The following is a 13,649-nucleotide window of genomic DNA, read 5'->3' as shown; positions in this document are numbered from 1 at the left end:
TAAAAAATAGAATGGAAGATTAAAAAATAGAATGGAAGATGCACTTGAAGTAAAAAAAATAAAAAAATAGAATGGAAATGCGGGGCATCGATCCCCGTACCTCGCGCGTACTAAGTGAGCGATCTACCATCTGAGCTATACCCCAAAGATGTTAGCAATCCAAATATAATTACTTTTGTAATCAGACACTGCAATGATTTGCCTCGTCCTCACTGCGGTTTGCCGGTAGATGGACATTTTACACTCTAGAGGCGTCGCGATGGAAGGCGGCGGCTCTGGTTGCCGGGCCGCTGCCATTGCCCCCGCGCGTATGACCACCGTCTCGCGCCACTACTTCGGCGGCAGCGCGTCCGAGCATCACCACGACCTCCGTGTCGACATCATCGAGGTACGCGCATCCGTGCCATCTCGTACCTCCCCACGCTCGCGTCGGATAGCTAGCCGAGAGCCACTGCTTTGCTCATATGCTGGGGGGCCTGGGGCCGGGTGTTTCATCCGGACAGTCGTTGCGGCGTCTTTAAACCTCGATCGCGTCGCGTCTAGGCGGCGATCCAATGCGGCGGTTGCCATGCTGGTGCATGCTGGAACGCCGAGCAAGTGCTTGATAATTTGCCGCCAAGGCGTTTGCTGCCTCGTGGTGCTACACGAAGCACACGCGCTTGGCTTCGATCCTTTATTAGTTTTACCCACGCTTCTCTTGCTGTGCTCTTGTGTCCTGACATCCTTTTGGTTGGGTTTACATACAGAACATCGAAGAGGACTACGGCATGTTTGTGTGGCCATGCAGTGTCATTCTTGCAGAGTATGTGTGGCAGCAGAGGTCACGGTTCTCTGCTTCCAGATTTGTTGAGGTACTACCACTACTTCTCATCTTTGTGTTCGTTCAACTTCCCATCCACCGATCACCAATGTGGTCCACTTGCTACTGTGACCAATTGTAAATGTCAGTTGTCAGTTCACTGAACAATCTTGGGTCTGCCCCGTTCGCTTCGCTGAAAAAACAAGCCAAAACATTATTCCGGCTGATTCGTTGGGAGAGGAAAACACTGTTCCGGCTGAAAAAACAAGCTGAAAAAGACGGATTATAAGAGAAGCGAACAGGGACCTGTGTCCCAAGGGCTTGGTATTTATTCTCCATGTCTGAGGCCGAAAAATCCTCTCTTTATGGAAACCTGCATTCCTCTGTACATACATTATTGTTTGACGGAACAATATTACAGTTACGCTCTTGTCTAATTTGCACATATCATCTGCAGCTTGGTGCTGGGACCTCACTGCCGGGATTAGTAGCTGCAAAGGTTGGAGCAGATGTAACACTAACAGACATTGCACAGAATTCAGAAGTGAGCTCCAATCCATCTTAGGAATCCTTATCATTTGATCCTTGTCAGAGCTTCAGTATGGTTGATTTCCTCCTTGTTTTTACTGACTATTATAGGTACTAAACAACATCAGAAGCATATGTGCTCTCAATAACGCCAGCTGTACTGTATGGTTTCATTTCACCTACAGAGCTTTACATGTTGCATCCTATCGAATTCAGAGAACTTAGGATTAGTCCATACCATGCAGGTTTCAGGACTTACGTGGGGAGAATGGGATGAACCACTATTTGATTTACATCCTGACATTATTCTTGGAGCTGATGTACTTTACGACTCAGCAAGTGAGCTACCATTCTACTCTACCGTGTTCAGTCTATCTATTACTGTATTACTATTATTTCTCAAATGTGAATGATCATTTTGTGTCCCATCCATTCACTGACTACCTACCCATTTCCATTTGTATTGTCATTGTTTTGGCTGACTGACATACCACTGCGTCCATTTGGCAAGATTTTGATGATCTGTTCGCGACGGTGACCTTTCTTCTCGAAAATTCTTCTGGGGCGGTTTTCATAACCACATACCACAACCGCAGGTACCAACGAATCATTTCACAGCCCTGTTGCACTTGGAAGAAGTGTGGCAAGCACCGTTTCTGATAAATTACCTCACCTGTTGGATTTGTCTACGCAGTGGTCATCATCTGATTGAGTTTTTGATGGTCAAGTGGGGTTTGAAGTGTTTGAAACTGCTGGATGGTTTCTCCTTCCTGCCACCATGCAAGGCTGCTTCGCTTCAGGGGAACATTCAGCTTGTTGAAATTGTGCTTGACAAGGAAAAACATAAATGACTTGAGGTGAGGTAACTTTTTTCCTGGATCAGAAAAAACTGCAAGCGTATGCGAACAATAGCTCATGTTTCGTGGGTTACAGTTTTACAGGAGTTGACAAAAGTCGCAGAGAAATGGAATGGCATATTTGGTCCTCTGCATGACTGCATACATGCAGGAGAGACTCCATGTGAATTCATCCATTTGGACTGTCATCACAACGATGTTCTTTTAATTAGAAAAAACTCATGGGGAGCATTGTACTATGAATAGTCTATCCATACAAGAAAAAACAGGAAAATGTTAACAGATATGTACTCTTTTGTTCCAACTGTAAAGAATATGTTGGTTGCCTAAAAAAGGTGCACACATGTCCTTTTTTATTATTCATATATTCGAAACAACGAGCTAAATGCATATCTTTCCGCAACAAGCTTTTCTCATTTTTTTGTTGAAATCCTCTTTTGTCCTTTTTTTTTGCAAGAATTCCTTTTTATTTTGATGCTGAAACCTTACAAGTTAAGAAATGATCCAGGTTTTTGAAATATTTGTCATTTTCCTACTGTTAGTGCACATCTTCTCTGGCATTTCCTCAAACTTTACAAGTTAACGATCCAGGTTTTTGAAGTTTTTGCCATTTTGCTGTCGTTAGTGCACATCATTTATTTCCTGCTCAGCAATGAAAGTGGTAACTTTTATTTTCTATAGTGTTGAGAAATAGACAGAGAGTGATCACTTGTCAGCACAAACACTATCAAACACAGCCACACAAGCGCCTGTAGCTCAGTGGATAGAGCGTCTGTTTCCTAAGCAGAAGGCCGTAGGTTCGACCCCTACCCTGGCGCGTTTTTTTTTGAATTTTTGTTTTGTTTCTATTGCTTGGGTGATAGATTCTGCATAAATTTCAGCACATGTCTTTGCAATTATTTTGAATTTAAATAACTACTGTCCCAAAGAATATGATGTGAATTTTTGTTTTGTTTCTATTGCTTGGGTGATAGATTCTGCATAAATTTCAGCACATGTCTCTGCAATTATTTTTAATTTAAATAACTACTCTCCCAAAGAATATGATTGTCGCTTATCGAGAAGTCAAACAATCTTAATTTTAAGGCAAAATTTGCTGGCGGGCATGCCAAGTGATGGCTCTTTGCTGACGGACACCCATTTTCGAGCGCTTTGCCAACAGACACTCTAGTTTGTTGAAATTTGACCATTGGACACCGCGCCCCAGTTTCAACCGGTTAGCAATGGGGTAGGTTTTAGGCTTTTCACAAAAGAATTTTTCCTTACTTGGAAAGAGCTTAGCCAACATCTAGGATTTCATGATAATTGCGTTTTAGATGTAGACTCAGTCATGCCCGAGTATGAGCGAGCCCAATTCTGGAAAGAGATTTCCGATGAGGATGTTGTTGGTCACCCCCACACAAATTCTATCCAGTTACCTACCTTACGGTTCATGCATAAGTGGATGGGAATGACTCTTTTTCCCAGACCACACACACGTCCCGTTAGAAAGGAGGATATGAAATTGATGTATGCAATGATAAAACGTAGGAGAGTCTCACCGGTACAGTTAATGACTGTGGCTGAACTGTCCAAAACAGCATACTTACTGAGGCGCTAAACACTAAGCATCCTGAAAAGCGAGATACTTCGAGCAGTTCCGTCGAGCACACCCCAAGAGAGAGCCCGAATAATCCATATTTTTCATCCAGGATCCAATAATAAGAACGAGTTTACAATACTTAGTCCATTTCATACAACAAGAGTTCGTGGAAATAAATTATTACAATACTAGAGTTCAGAGTGCGGAAATTAAACAATGGAATTAAAATAAACATCTAGCGATACGATACAGGGATCCATCTGTGCCCACCAGAAGAATCCTCCACACAATAGCTACTCTTCAAGCTGCACCTACAATAGGGGTAAATAAACCCTGAGTACACAATGTACTCGCAAGACTTACCCGACTAGTGGGAATAATTTTCCGACTCCAAAGAATATGATAAGCTTTATGGTTTGCTGGGTTTTCTTTTTGCGGAAAGCAATACCAGTAGTAAATCCTTATGGATGTTTCTTATTAGCAGTCATGATTAGTTCATTATCTAATCATTCTATGTAAGCACATGTTCTACTTTCAAGTAAGAGTTGAGCAAACAGATCCATTTCATCATCTTTCATTTTTCAGTTCTTAATAAGGTGCTAGACTGCAGACAAGCCATACCGGATTACCCGGTGATTCATGAATCAATGTGTCCAGCTGGATACCCCGAAACACACGCCCCGTTTGTACCCCAGGCATAAGCAGGACCAACCCACCACTCTCCTGTCAAGGGGTCCAGGTCCCTGTCCAAACTTAGACTCCAAGCCCCCACACCTGAGTCCCGGACTCAGTGTGGTGCTTAGACCTCCACCATCCCCGCCTCCAATCAGTTGGTCCAGAAAGAACCAGAAACCCACGACAAGAGAGCAACAAACATTCCCTGCTCCCATAAACAAGTATGTGCTCAGGATAATAAGTCTGTGACTTGTCTATAACCCAATGCAATGGCCGATCCTTAACCGACACGGACAGGGAAAACAGTGTAACCAAGCTATGCCCCATTGGCCGTGCGACACAACCTCTTACACCCACCAATACTCGTACCATATCCTTGTCCGGTCTCTATTTTTCCTTTCACTATTTTATTATGAGAGTAGTAATGATAATCACCTGCTGTGAGTAATGGCAGGTTACTCACGCTACCGAAAAACCTAAGCATAGCAGCTACTCGATCTATACTAGTAGGACTCATAGGTAGATATATTTATGCATGTAGTTTTCACCAAAGTTTTGAAATGTAATATGTATATATATACACACACACAGTGATTATTTAAAAATAAGGGTTATGCACCGGGGCTTGCCTTGGGCAGGCGGGGTGTCAGCAAAGTCAGCAGCTGGTGGCTCCTGGGCTCCCTCCTAGACGAGGAACTCCTCTTCGTATTCCTCAATCACCTCCTCGTACTCTTGTTCTCCCGCAGTCACGAACTCCACTAGCTCGTTCCCCTACATGCATGAAATGATGATGCAATGCTTTGTATTACGGCAACAACAACTCTTAAAATACAACTACATCTATCAAACTGTTAAGCTAACTCTAATAGCTAAGATGCCAAGCTATCTACCATTTCTATTAATCAATTAGGAAACCACTCGAGCATTAACTTAATGACAGAAATGCATCTCCACTTTTATTAACGGTTCCATATATAGCAAAACAAAGGGTACTTAGCTACCTCATTTCTTAACCTACTCTAGGGCTACAAAAATTACAGTAGGCACATAATAATCCAATGAACCTACTGTAAAAGTTCTATGGCTAAAACTATTACCAATTTGCCATAAAAATTCCTACAAATATTAATCTAAATAATGCTAAGCTTTCCTAAATAAATTAATGGACCTAACATTCTCACAGATAAATGTAAACTAACTACATCAACAGATAGATCATATTTTTATGAACCTAACAAATTTTGTTTCACTATTTTTGGACACCTGCTCGAATTGATAGGCTTTTTCCAAAGTTCTACTTACAACATAAAATAATAAGCTATTTCTAATCCTTAAAAAGGAAAATGATTCCCTCCCGCGTGGCCCAACTCGGCCCACGCAGGGCGCGGCCCACGCGCGCAAACGGCCCGCGACGGGGGAGCCCGCGCGTCCGCCGACCAACTTGCAAAAACGCCCTTGCGTTCTCCGATAATACTACTAACACTATGTACAATATTTCAACAGACTACGACTTTGCAACAAAACCCTAGCTCCTTCTCTCCTTCGCAATGGAGAGGTCCTCGCCCTGGCCGCACACGCCGGCGCGGCGGCCGATGGCACTAGCGACCCCCGCCAACCAACCGAGACCTTCCCCGCCCTATCTAAGGGACCGGTGCTCACCTAGACGTCGACGCGAATCGATGGGCGGTGAAAACATGGGCTGGGACACCGTAGCAAGGCCTAGCCACGCCCGTGCGAATCCTGCGACAACGACAATGGCGTTTCGGTGAGCCGCCGCAACCACAAGGCGATAGGGGGGTAAGCGAGCAATGACGACTCACTTGAGACCTATTCGGGGTGCTGGCTCGGCCGGAGCCAACCCAAGAAAAGCTGGCCACGTGCGCACGACGGGGGGTGACCGGCGACCGCAATGGCACAACCGCGTCCACGGCGAGGAGACGACACCAGGGCTGTGGCTAGCGTGCGCACGGCGCAAAGAGGCTCAGGGCAGAGCTAAAGGTGCAGTCAATTTTACCAGGGGCTCAATGTGGTGGCTGACCATGACACGGGGGGGGGGGATGGGTCTTAATGGCACGGTGGCAGGCGCTGCTCCAAATTTGGGAGCCACAATCAAAGCGGGTGGGGCGGCCGGAGAGGGGCGTGGTGGCGAAGCAGTGGCGCAATGAATGGTGGGACGCGACGTCTCGCCCCAGGAGCACAGGCACGGCGTAGCGACGGCGGGGCCAGGGGTGTGGGCAGAGAGGGAATGGACGGCAGTGGGGACGCGACTGCGACTCAACATGGCTTGGCATGACACTGTTGGCCCGATAGGAACACCCCATGGCCAAGCACAAGCCAACGGGCACACCCCCGCGGCCGGTGCGGCCCGCGAGCCTCAACGCCGTTAATGACGAGGCGACGGTGGCTCGGCTGTGCGCGTGCGGAGCCCAGGCGAGCCAGAAATGTAGCGCTGAGCGGGGCCGTGGCACAGCGATTGGAACGCAGCAGCGCAGCGTGTGGAAGCACGTGGTGCGGTGCAGGGCAGCGCGCAACAAGGTGATGCGATGGCAGCGACAGCAGAGGCAGCGATGGGCGCGTAGCAGGCGGCCACGCGCATGGTGCACACGCGCCTATGCACCGGCGCCGCGACGTCGCGGCAGCGGGCGCAGGGACACATGGGCGCGGCAGCTGGCATGGGGGCAGTAGCAGTGACGGCCAGCCGCGCGTGGCAACACGAGTGCGCGCGCCAGGTGCGCCAGGGCCGCGACATTGAGCTCGCCAGGCCTAGTGACCGCGCTCAGAAAGAGGCGGCGGGCGGGAACAATGCATGCACACTTTTTAAAGCGCGAAAAATTCCTAAGCCGTTACTCCTACCTCCAAACCACCTCTTCCACCCCCAAGTTGGCACATAGGTCTACTAAACCGAGCTAAACTTCACTCCCTAACCCAATTCTCCTAAATAAATTGACAAACATGGTTATGTCAAGCTGTTCCCAACGTGAAATTTTCTCTAAGTCTTGAATCAACTCTATTTCAGATTGCATTTCTAAGCTATTAGAAATACCACTTAGCCATATTGTTTTTCAATAGCAAGTATTTCATCACCCTCTACAAAGTTTGCACTCCCAACTTTATTTCAGTGTCACCTACATGTTCTATAGTGTTCTTGTTTAATAAAAAGGGGCTCTTTGCATTTGTACTCTTGTTTTGTATCGAAATTGTGATTTTGCCCCTATTTTTTTGACTTTGTGAATTTACCCCTACTGTGCCATTCACGAAGCACCAGTTTGCTCCTGCTCCGTCATCCACCCCTAACGGTGTTAAACTTTGTACAAAAGACATGAATGCCCATGCGATTTTGCCCCTTGTTTTTATGCCTAATTGTGATTTTGCCCCTGTCTGGCCGAGGCTCGGTTGCGCGCGACGCGGGGTCGACCGTCCGGCCATGGCGCGGCCACCGAAGATGCGATGCTGGGGCCTAGCCGCTGGGGCGTAGGGTCATCATCAGGCCTGGGCCTCCAACTCCCGTTCGCCGATGAAGGTGCCGTGGAAGCCATAGGGGACACGGGACAGTGGACGTCGTAGCTGAGCGCGAACAGCTCGTCGGATGCCGGGTCCAGCTTCGGGTGCGTGATCATGGACGCGCACCCGGCGAGCTGCCCGTCGAAGTCATACCGCCCCACGGTGCGGAGGTCGCCGTCGGCAGTGACGCGCACCTGGTACGGGAGGTCGTCCTCGGACATGGCGAGGAGTTGGCCACGCCTGTGCCACGGGACGGGTCGACGAGGCCGCAGAGTCCGCGCGCGTAGAAGAACGCCAGGCGCGCGATGCCGGAGTGGCCGTGTAGCTCGCCGATGGCCTTGGGGAAGACGGCCCTTCCCAGGGCGCGCTCCTACCGGAGCCGCGCCGTCTCGGTGAACCGGCAGGCGTAGGACTCCGCGGCGCCGTTCCGGATGCATTAACCGCGGCGTGTATGGACTACAGACGCCACGCCACGCCCGTCGTGACCCCGGCAAGGCTCGAGAGTCAAGGCCCTCACGCGCACGATCGCGGCCAGGCCCGCCGCTGTCTCTCTCGCCATCCAGGGAGCGCCGGCATGCCGCCCGCACGCGCCGCTGGGTGCTCCGTCTCCATGACAGTCGGAGCCCGCGCCGACAGCTTTGTGCTGCGGACTGCGAAAGCGGAAGCGGAAGCTTCGTCGTCGGGTGCGTCCGTCCGTGCGTGCGCGCGGTGAGCGAGGCCTACCACGCCCACACGGCCACACCCATGCCCAGGTGCCCACCCATGCGATCCGATCCAGCGGAGCACAGCGTTCGGCGCTTCCTGCCACCTTCCCGTCGCCTGGCCCTGTGCCACCCGCCGATCCAGACTCCTGACGCCCAGGACGCTAGCTGTCCTGTCCGGCGTAGCCCTTCACGGACGGCAGAGCGTGCGCGCCGCGGCCACGTCGTGCAGTGCGGGGGAGGGGGGCGATAGCCTGCCTGCTCCCGCCATTATAAAAGGCCTCGTGGTAGAACGGACTAGGATGTTTTGATCGCAGCAGCAGTCGCAGTCTCACTCTCACACATCACGAGCTATCTCGAGCTCCAATTACTCTGCCAACCAAGCTACGTGTTCCCACCCTTGTCTTTGCTGCTTGAGATGGAAGCGTACGCGTCAATGGCGTCGCCGTCGCCCACGAAAGCCGCCATGGGTGGCGTGGACAAGCTCAGCTACGAGATCTTCTCCCTGCTCGAGAGCAAGTTCCTCTTCGTCGCCGGCACGCCGGCGCGGGCGCTTCTGGACGGCGGGCGCGTGCGGGTGCTGGCGATCGACGGCTGTGGCGGCACGGGCGCCGAGGACGCGCTCCTGGCCGCCGCCGCGCTCGCGAGGCTCGAGGCCGGGCTGCGCGACCACAAGGGCGACGCCGACGCTCGCGTGGCCGACTTCTTCGACCTCTCGGCGGGCGCCGGCGCGGGCGGAGTGCTCGCGGCGATGCTGTTCCTGAGGGGCGCCGACGGCCGGCCGCGGTACACGGCCGACGAGGCGCTCGCGTTCGTGGCCGGGAGCGTCTGCGGCGAGAAGAAAGGCGGCTGGGGAGGCCGGCGCGGGCCTCGGTGGGCGAAGCCGGCGAGAACGAGCGGATAAGAATAAAGAGGAAGGGGCATTCCAGTCATTTCGCATCTGATTTTATGTGTTTTATTTTTTTTTAAATCGTTTAATCAGCCTCTAAATAACGGACATCCAACCAGGGGCAAACGGCTCCTTCGTTTCAAAATAACAGGGGTAAAATCACAAAGTTGAAAAAACAGGGGTAAAATCACAATTGAACCTCTGGACAGGGGCAAAAACACCGTTTTCCCTAATAAAAATTCGTGAATATCCTTACTTGCTAATTTCCTCAGTCGCGAAATGACTTTTCGTTTTAGTTTTTTTTTCGTTTTGTTTAAATTACAATGCTTTACTTGTTCATATTATCACATGCACCAACATTCAAACCTAATGCTCATGAAGATTTTTGGTGTGTCATTAGCGAGGTAACACCGAGGGTGTTACAATGATGTCCCAGTGGGCAGGTGTTTTTAATTTGACAGGTGCGATCGAGTGTACCTCCTTGGTCACTCGATTAGCCAACAGACTTAGGCTCATGGATGACGCTTTGGTAGAATACATCTCTGGGGGGCGGCCGTACATGGAGGAATTATTATGATATACCGTGGTCGCGATACCGAGGTCCCGTTACCTAACCCGGACCTTGGTCTCTACACCACGAACTCTTTGATTGTCTTGCCACCCAGGGCAGCTGTAGCAAGGAGCGCTTCTACAAGAATTGAACACGCCCCACTGACACACTACTACGGTGCTGACACCACTCCACAAGGCCCTGCCTACACCGGATATCAAGACTTCGGCCAAGCAGGATCGTCTCGAGGATTTCGAGCCGTACCAACTGGTTGGGAGCAGCCTATGTCCCAGCATTCGGATGGTTCCTGGCAGCAAGCAACAAGTGGCCAATGGCAGGAAGGTAACTTCGCTAACTACTATGGTAGTGGGCGACGTTCTGTTGATACGCAGGAGGTGTCTTCTGGAGGCCACCACCACTTCAAGCCCGGCCGTGCATCCTTCTCGGGACAAGGGTACCATGAACAGCAGATGGAGAGACGGGAGATCCGCACCAGACTCCGAAGCATCGAAGAGAACCAAGCCGCCATACAACACACCCTTCACCAGCAGCAGCAGTGGCAAGACCAGGCTGGACAAACTCTCACCGAGATCCAGCAGAACCAGATCCAGTAGGGATAGGCTTTTCAGCCATCCATAGCTTCGACCGCCGTATAGATCACCGATAGCAGCAAGCAGCTTGGGGGAGGGTATCCCCGTGTATCGAGGTAAGTTTTTTTCTCTTTGTATTTATATTTGCTTTATTTATCCTTTGTTTAAATCATTCAAAAATATAAAACTAAAAACAAATAAAAAATTCTGTCTTTTGTTCTTTATCAATGTGATCTAGAAAAAATGAAAATAAAAAAGAAAGTGTGTACATAAAGTTGCTTTAAATTCCTAAAGTTAATAAAAAGAACTTTGAAAAGTGCTCATGATGGAAATGATGAAGAGTTGCTCTGATAAAATTTCTTCCAAGTACATAGTCCTCAACCTAGAGTTCTCCCGAGTTTTGGATAAAACTGATCTGATATAAAGATTCACTCCGAACTTGAAACTTGTGGGAGTATGCTTGATCTAGGTCTAGGTAATTGACGGATATGAGATGGTCTAAGCTGCTATTTATCTGGTTCTAAGTGACACTAAATTCCGGATGGTTTACTTTTTGAAAACTCTAAAAATGCAACATGATGAGTTCCTTGTATAACAGAGCTTGAATTCCTACCACAGCCATACATGACGCTAGATTAGGAAAACCACACATTTTTACAGCTTGTATTTGCATTGAGTTTAGTCGAGCTTTGTTGATGCCTTATGAGAGCTTTGTCATACTCTTAAAATCAAGGTCACGTACACACCACCCATAGGCACTATCCCTACACTGGGGGTAGGCGCCAAAACATGCCATCCATCCAGATCCAGTCAAAAGTGTTTTGCTCCTACATTGGGAGAGAACACCAAAAATATTCCATATAGGTTTCCACAAAATAAATGCTCTAAATTCTTGTTGCTATCTCTAAGTTATTTTCATTAGAGAAGCATGGGCTAGGCAAAAGTTATTCAGGAAAAGAAAGTATTGAAAAAATGGATAAGTGTCCGAATGAATAAAATAATGGGTACTCCGATGCCTGCCTAAAAAAAAGAGAGAGAAGAAGAAGTGAAAAGAAAAATATATGAATAAGATAGCCCATATTTTCTTGTACAAGTTTTCACGTCCCAACTAGAGATATGTTTTCAAGGAGCATGTAGAATTAGGTTAGCCACCATATACACCCATCATTCCACACACATGCACATCTTGATTTGATTGTATGACTTAACTCTCTTCGGATCCATTGTTTGACTTTACAACATATGCTTTGCAAGTATGCATGAGCTGTCTCCACACCTATGAACCCCACATAAGCTTTATTAGTTGTAGGGTGTGAGAGAGAAGGCATAACATCATTATTGCCTTGACGAGGATCCACAAATACCACATATATAAGAGACTAGAGAGTGTCGTACATTGGAATCTCTGAGTTTTATTTTGAAAATTTATGAAAACTCTGGAACAGAGGTGAAACAAAGAGCCTAAGACATAGTGCTTGATTTTTCTGTCTTTCAATTACCCAAGACCCAAGTGAAAGTGAAAAGCCCCATGGTTGAAGGTAATATGGGTGAGTTTGAAAGTCAGATCGTTTACTCTAATTCGGAGGAGAATTCTTGTTTGAACACTTTTAAGGAGTTGTTACAATGTTTTCAAGAATCTTTAAACTCCTGATCCATCTATGAATTTAGCTTTGCTAAGGGACTAGCAAAGGTTAAGCTTGGGGGAATTGTTGATGGTAGTTATCGTTTATCAAGAACCGTCAACTTAACATGTAAAAATGGTCACCAAACATAGAATTAGGGTTTTAACTGACAGTTTCCATGAGTTTTGGTGAATCTATGTTTTACAGGGAGTAAACAGGAAAAAGGGGCAAGAAACCTAATACATCAGGCTAAAAAGCATATTCCACACGGGAACCAACTTGAGAAGGTTCTAGAGATCACGAGAAGGCGAAACCCCGAAGGAGGGGCCCACCTGGCAGGGACCCTGGCCGGCCGGCCGACCAGTGGGCCACCCCTGTCAGCTCCCGCTTCAACGTCGGTTCCTCCACCGCCTTAGGGTTTGCATCTATGCTGTTGATCAAGATCGGTTTGATCTGAGGGCTCTGGTTCATCCCATTAGCGTATATAAGTCTGCCCTAACCCGCTCCTAAGGGAGAAGCCATTAAGCCAAGGAGCCAGAAGATTAGAAGGTCCTCTTCTCCACCAGAGAATTAGAATAGCTACTCAAAGTTCTAGTATAGGCTAGCTAGCAAGGTTTTCGTAAAGTTCAGGCTCCGGCTCAGGATTCTGGATTCGTCGTCATTTGGAGGCTGGTATAGCCATTGTATCACTCTTGTTATGACTTTATTCTACTTCAATATTATGTTTCTGCTTATTATGTTCCTAGTTTGCTCTAGTAGTATATTTGATATAGTCATGATTGATAATGAGTTTATGCATAAGATCGCAAAGCGCTTAATTCAGTACTCGAGTGAGTTAAGTGGTCGACATTATGTGAGCATAGTGCTTAGATATTGTTTTTCTACGAATGCACTCTATATGCCGGGTCATGTGGTAGATCGTGGATGTAACACTCCCGTTGAGTCCTTTGTAGTCCACTCCCCATATATAGAACAAGTAGAACCTGGTTGAGAAGGAAGTCTTGCTCTGTTTTTGATTTTCCTTAATAATGTTCCTTATGCATAGATGAAGAGTCATTATGCTATACATGATTGTATATGTGCTAGGGTATATGAAAGACTTAGTAAATAAGAAATGACATAAGAATTCAATCTCTTAACTAATCTCCTGTTTAGTCTTACTGTATTAATGAGTAGTCTATTTCTATCTCTAGGTGTTATCAATGCTTACACTTATCATATATTTATTATTGGCTTACCCCTGTTGGAGTATGTGCTATGTGATTGATTTTATCATAAGTATACATATCTCTAGCCAACCCCGTAGCTCCTCCCTGTGGTAAAAATATAAATAACGATACCTGGATTACTCCCGT

General features: G+C 47.8%; 1 protein-coding gene and 1 non-coding gene across 3 annotated transcripts; both read left to right on the top strand.

The window, feature by feature from the left end:
- Positions 1-208: 208 nt before the first annotated feature.
- On the top strand, positions 209-2,560 carry LOC136470923 (uncharacterized). Of its 2 annotated transcripts, none has more exons than XM_066468651.1 (8): positions 209-388; positions 747-851; positions 1,257-1,343; positions 1,439-1,489; positions 1,573-1,666; positions 1,839-1,923; positions 2,022-2,184; positions 2,261-2,560. In XM_066468651.1, exons 1-7 carry the CDS (start codon positions 230-232, stop codon positions 2,176-2,178), a joined length of 738 nt encoding a protein of 245 aa, XP_066324748.1. In that variant the 5' UTR covers positions 209-229; the 3' UTR covers positions 2,179-2,184; positions 2,261-2,560. The 2 variants fall into 2 exon arrangements, with proteins under 2 accessions (XP_066324748.1, XP_066324749.1); XM_066468652.1 differs by having other exon boundaries at positions 2,022-2,189.
- A 369-nt stretch (positions 2,561-2,929) lies between these two features.
- Positions 2,930-3,003, top strand: TRNAR-CCU (transfer RNA arginine (anticodon CCU)). The gene has a single exon. It is a non-coding gene; the product is annotated as a tRNA-Arg (tRNA).
- Positions 3,004-13,649: the final 10,646 nt, after the last annotated feature.

This window comes from Miscanthus floridulus, chromosome 8, assembly GCF_019320115.1.
Source record: "Miscanthus floridulus cultivar M001 chromosome 8, ASM1932011v1, whole genome shotgun sequence".
In the NCBI taxonomy this organism is placed as follows: Eukaryota; Viridiplantae; Streptophyta; class Magnoliopsida; order Poales; family Poaceae; genus Miscanthus; species Miscanthus floridulus.
The sequence above is the reverse complement of the archived record's forward strand: the minus strand, read 5'-3'. Positions and strand labels throughout refer to the sequence as shown.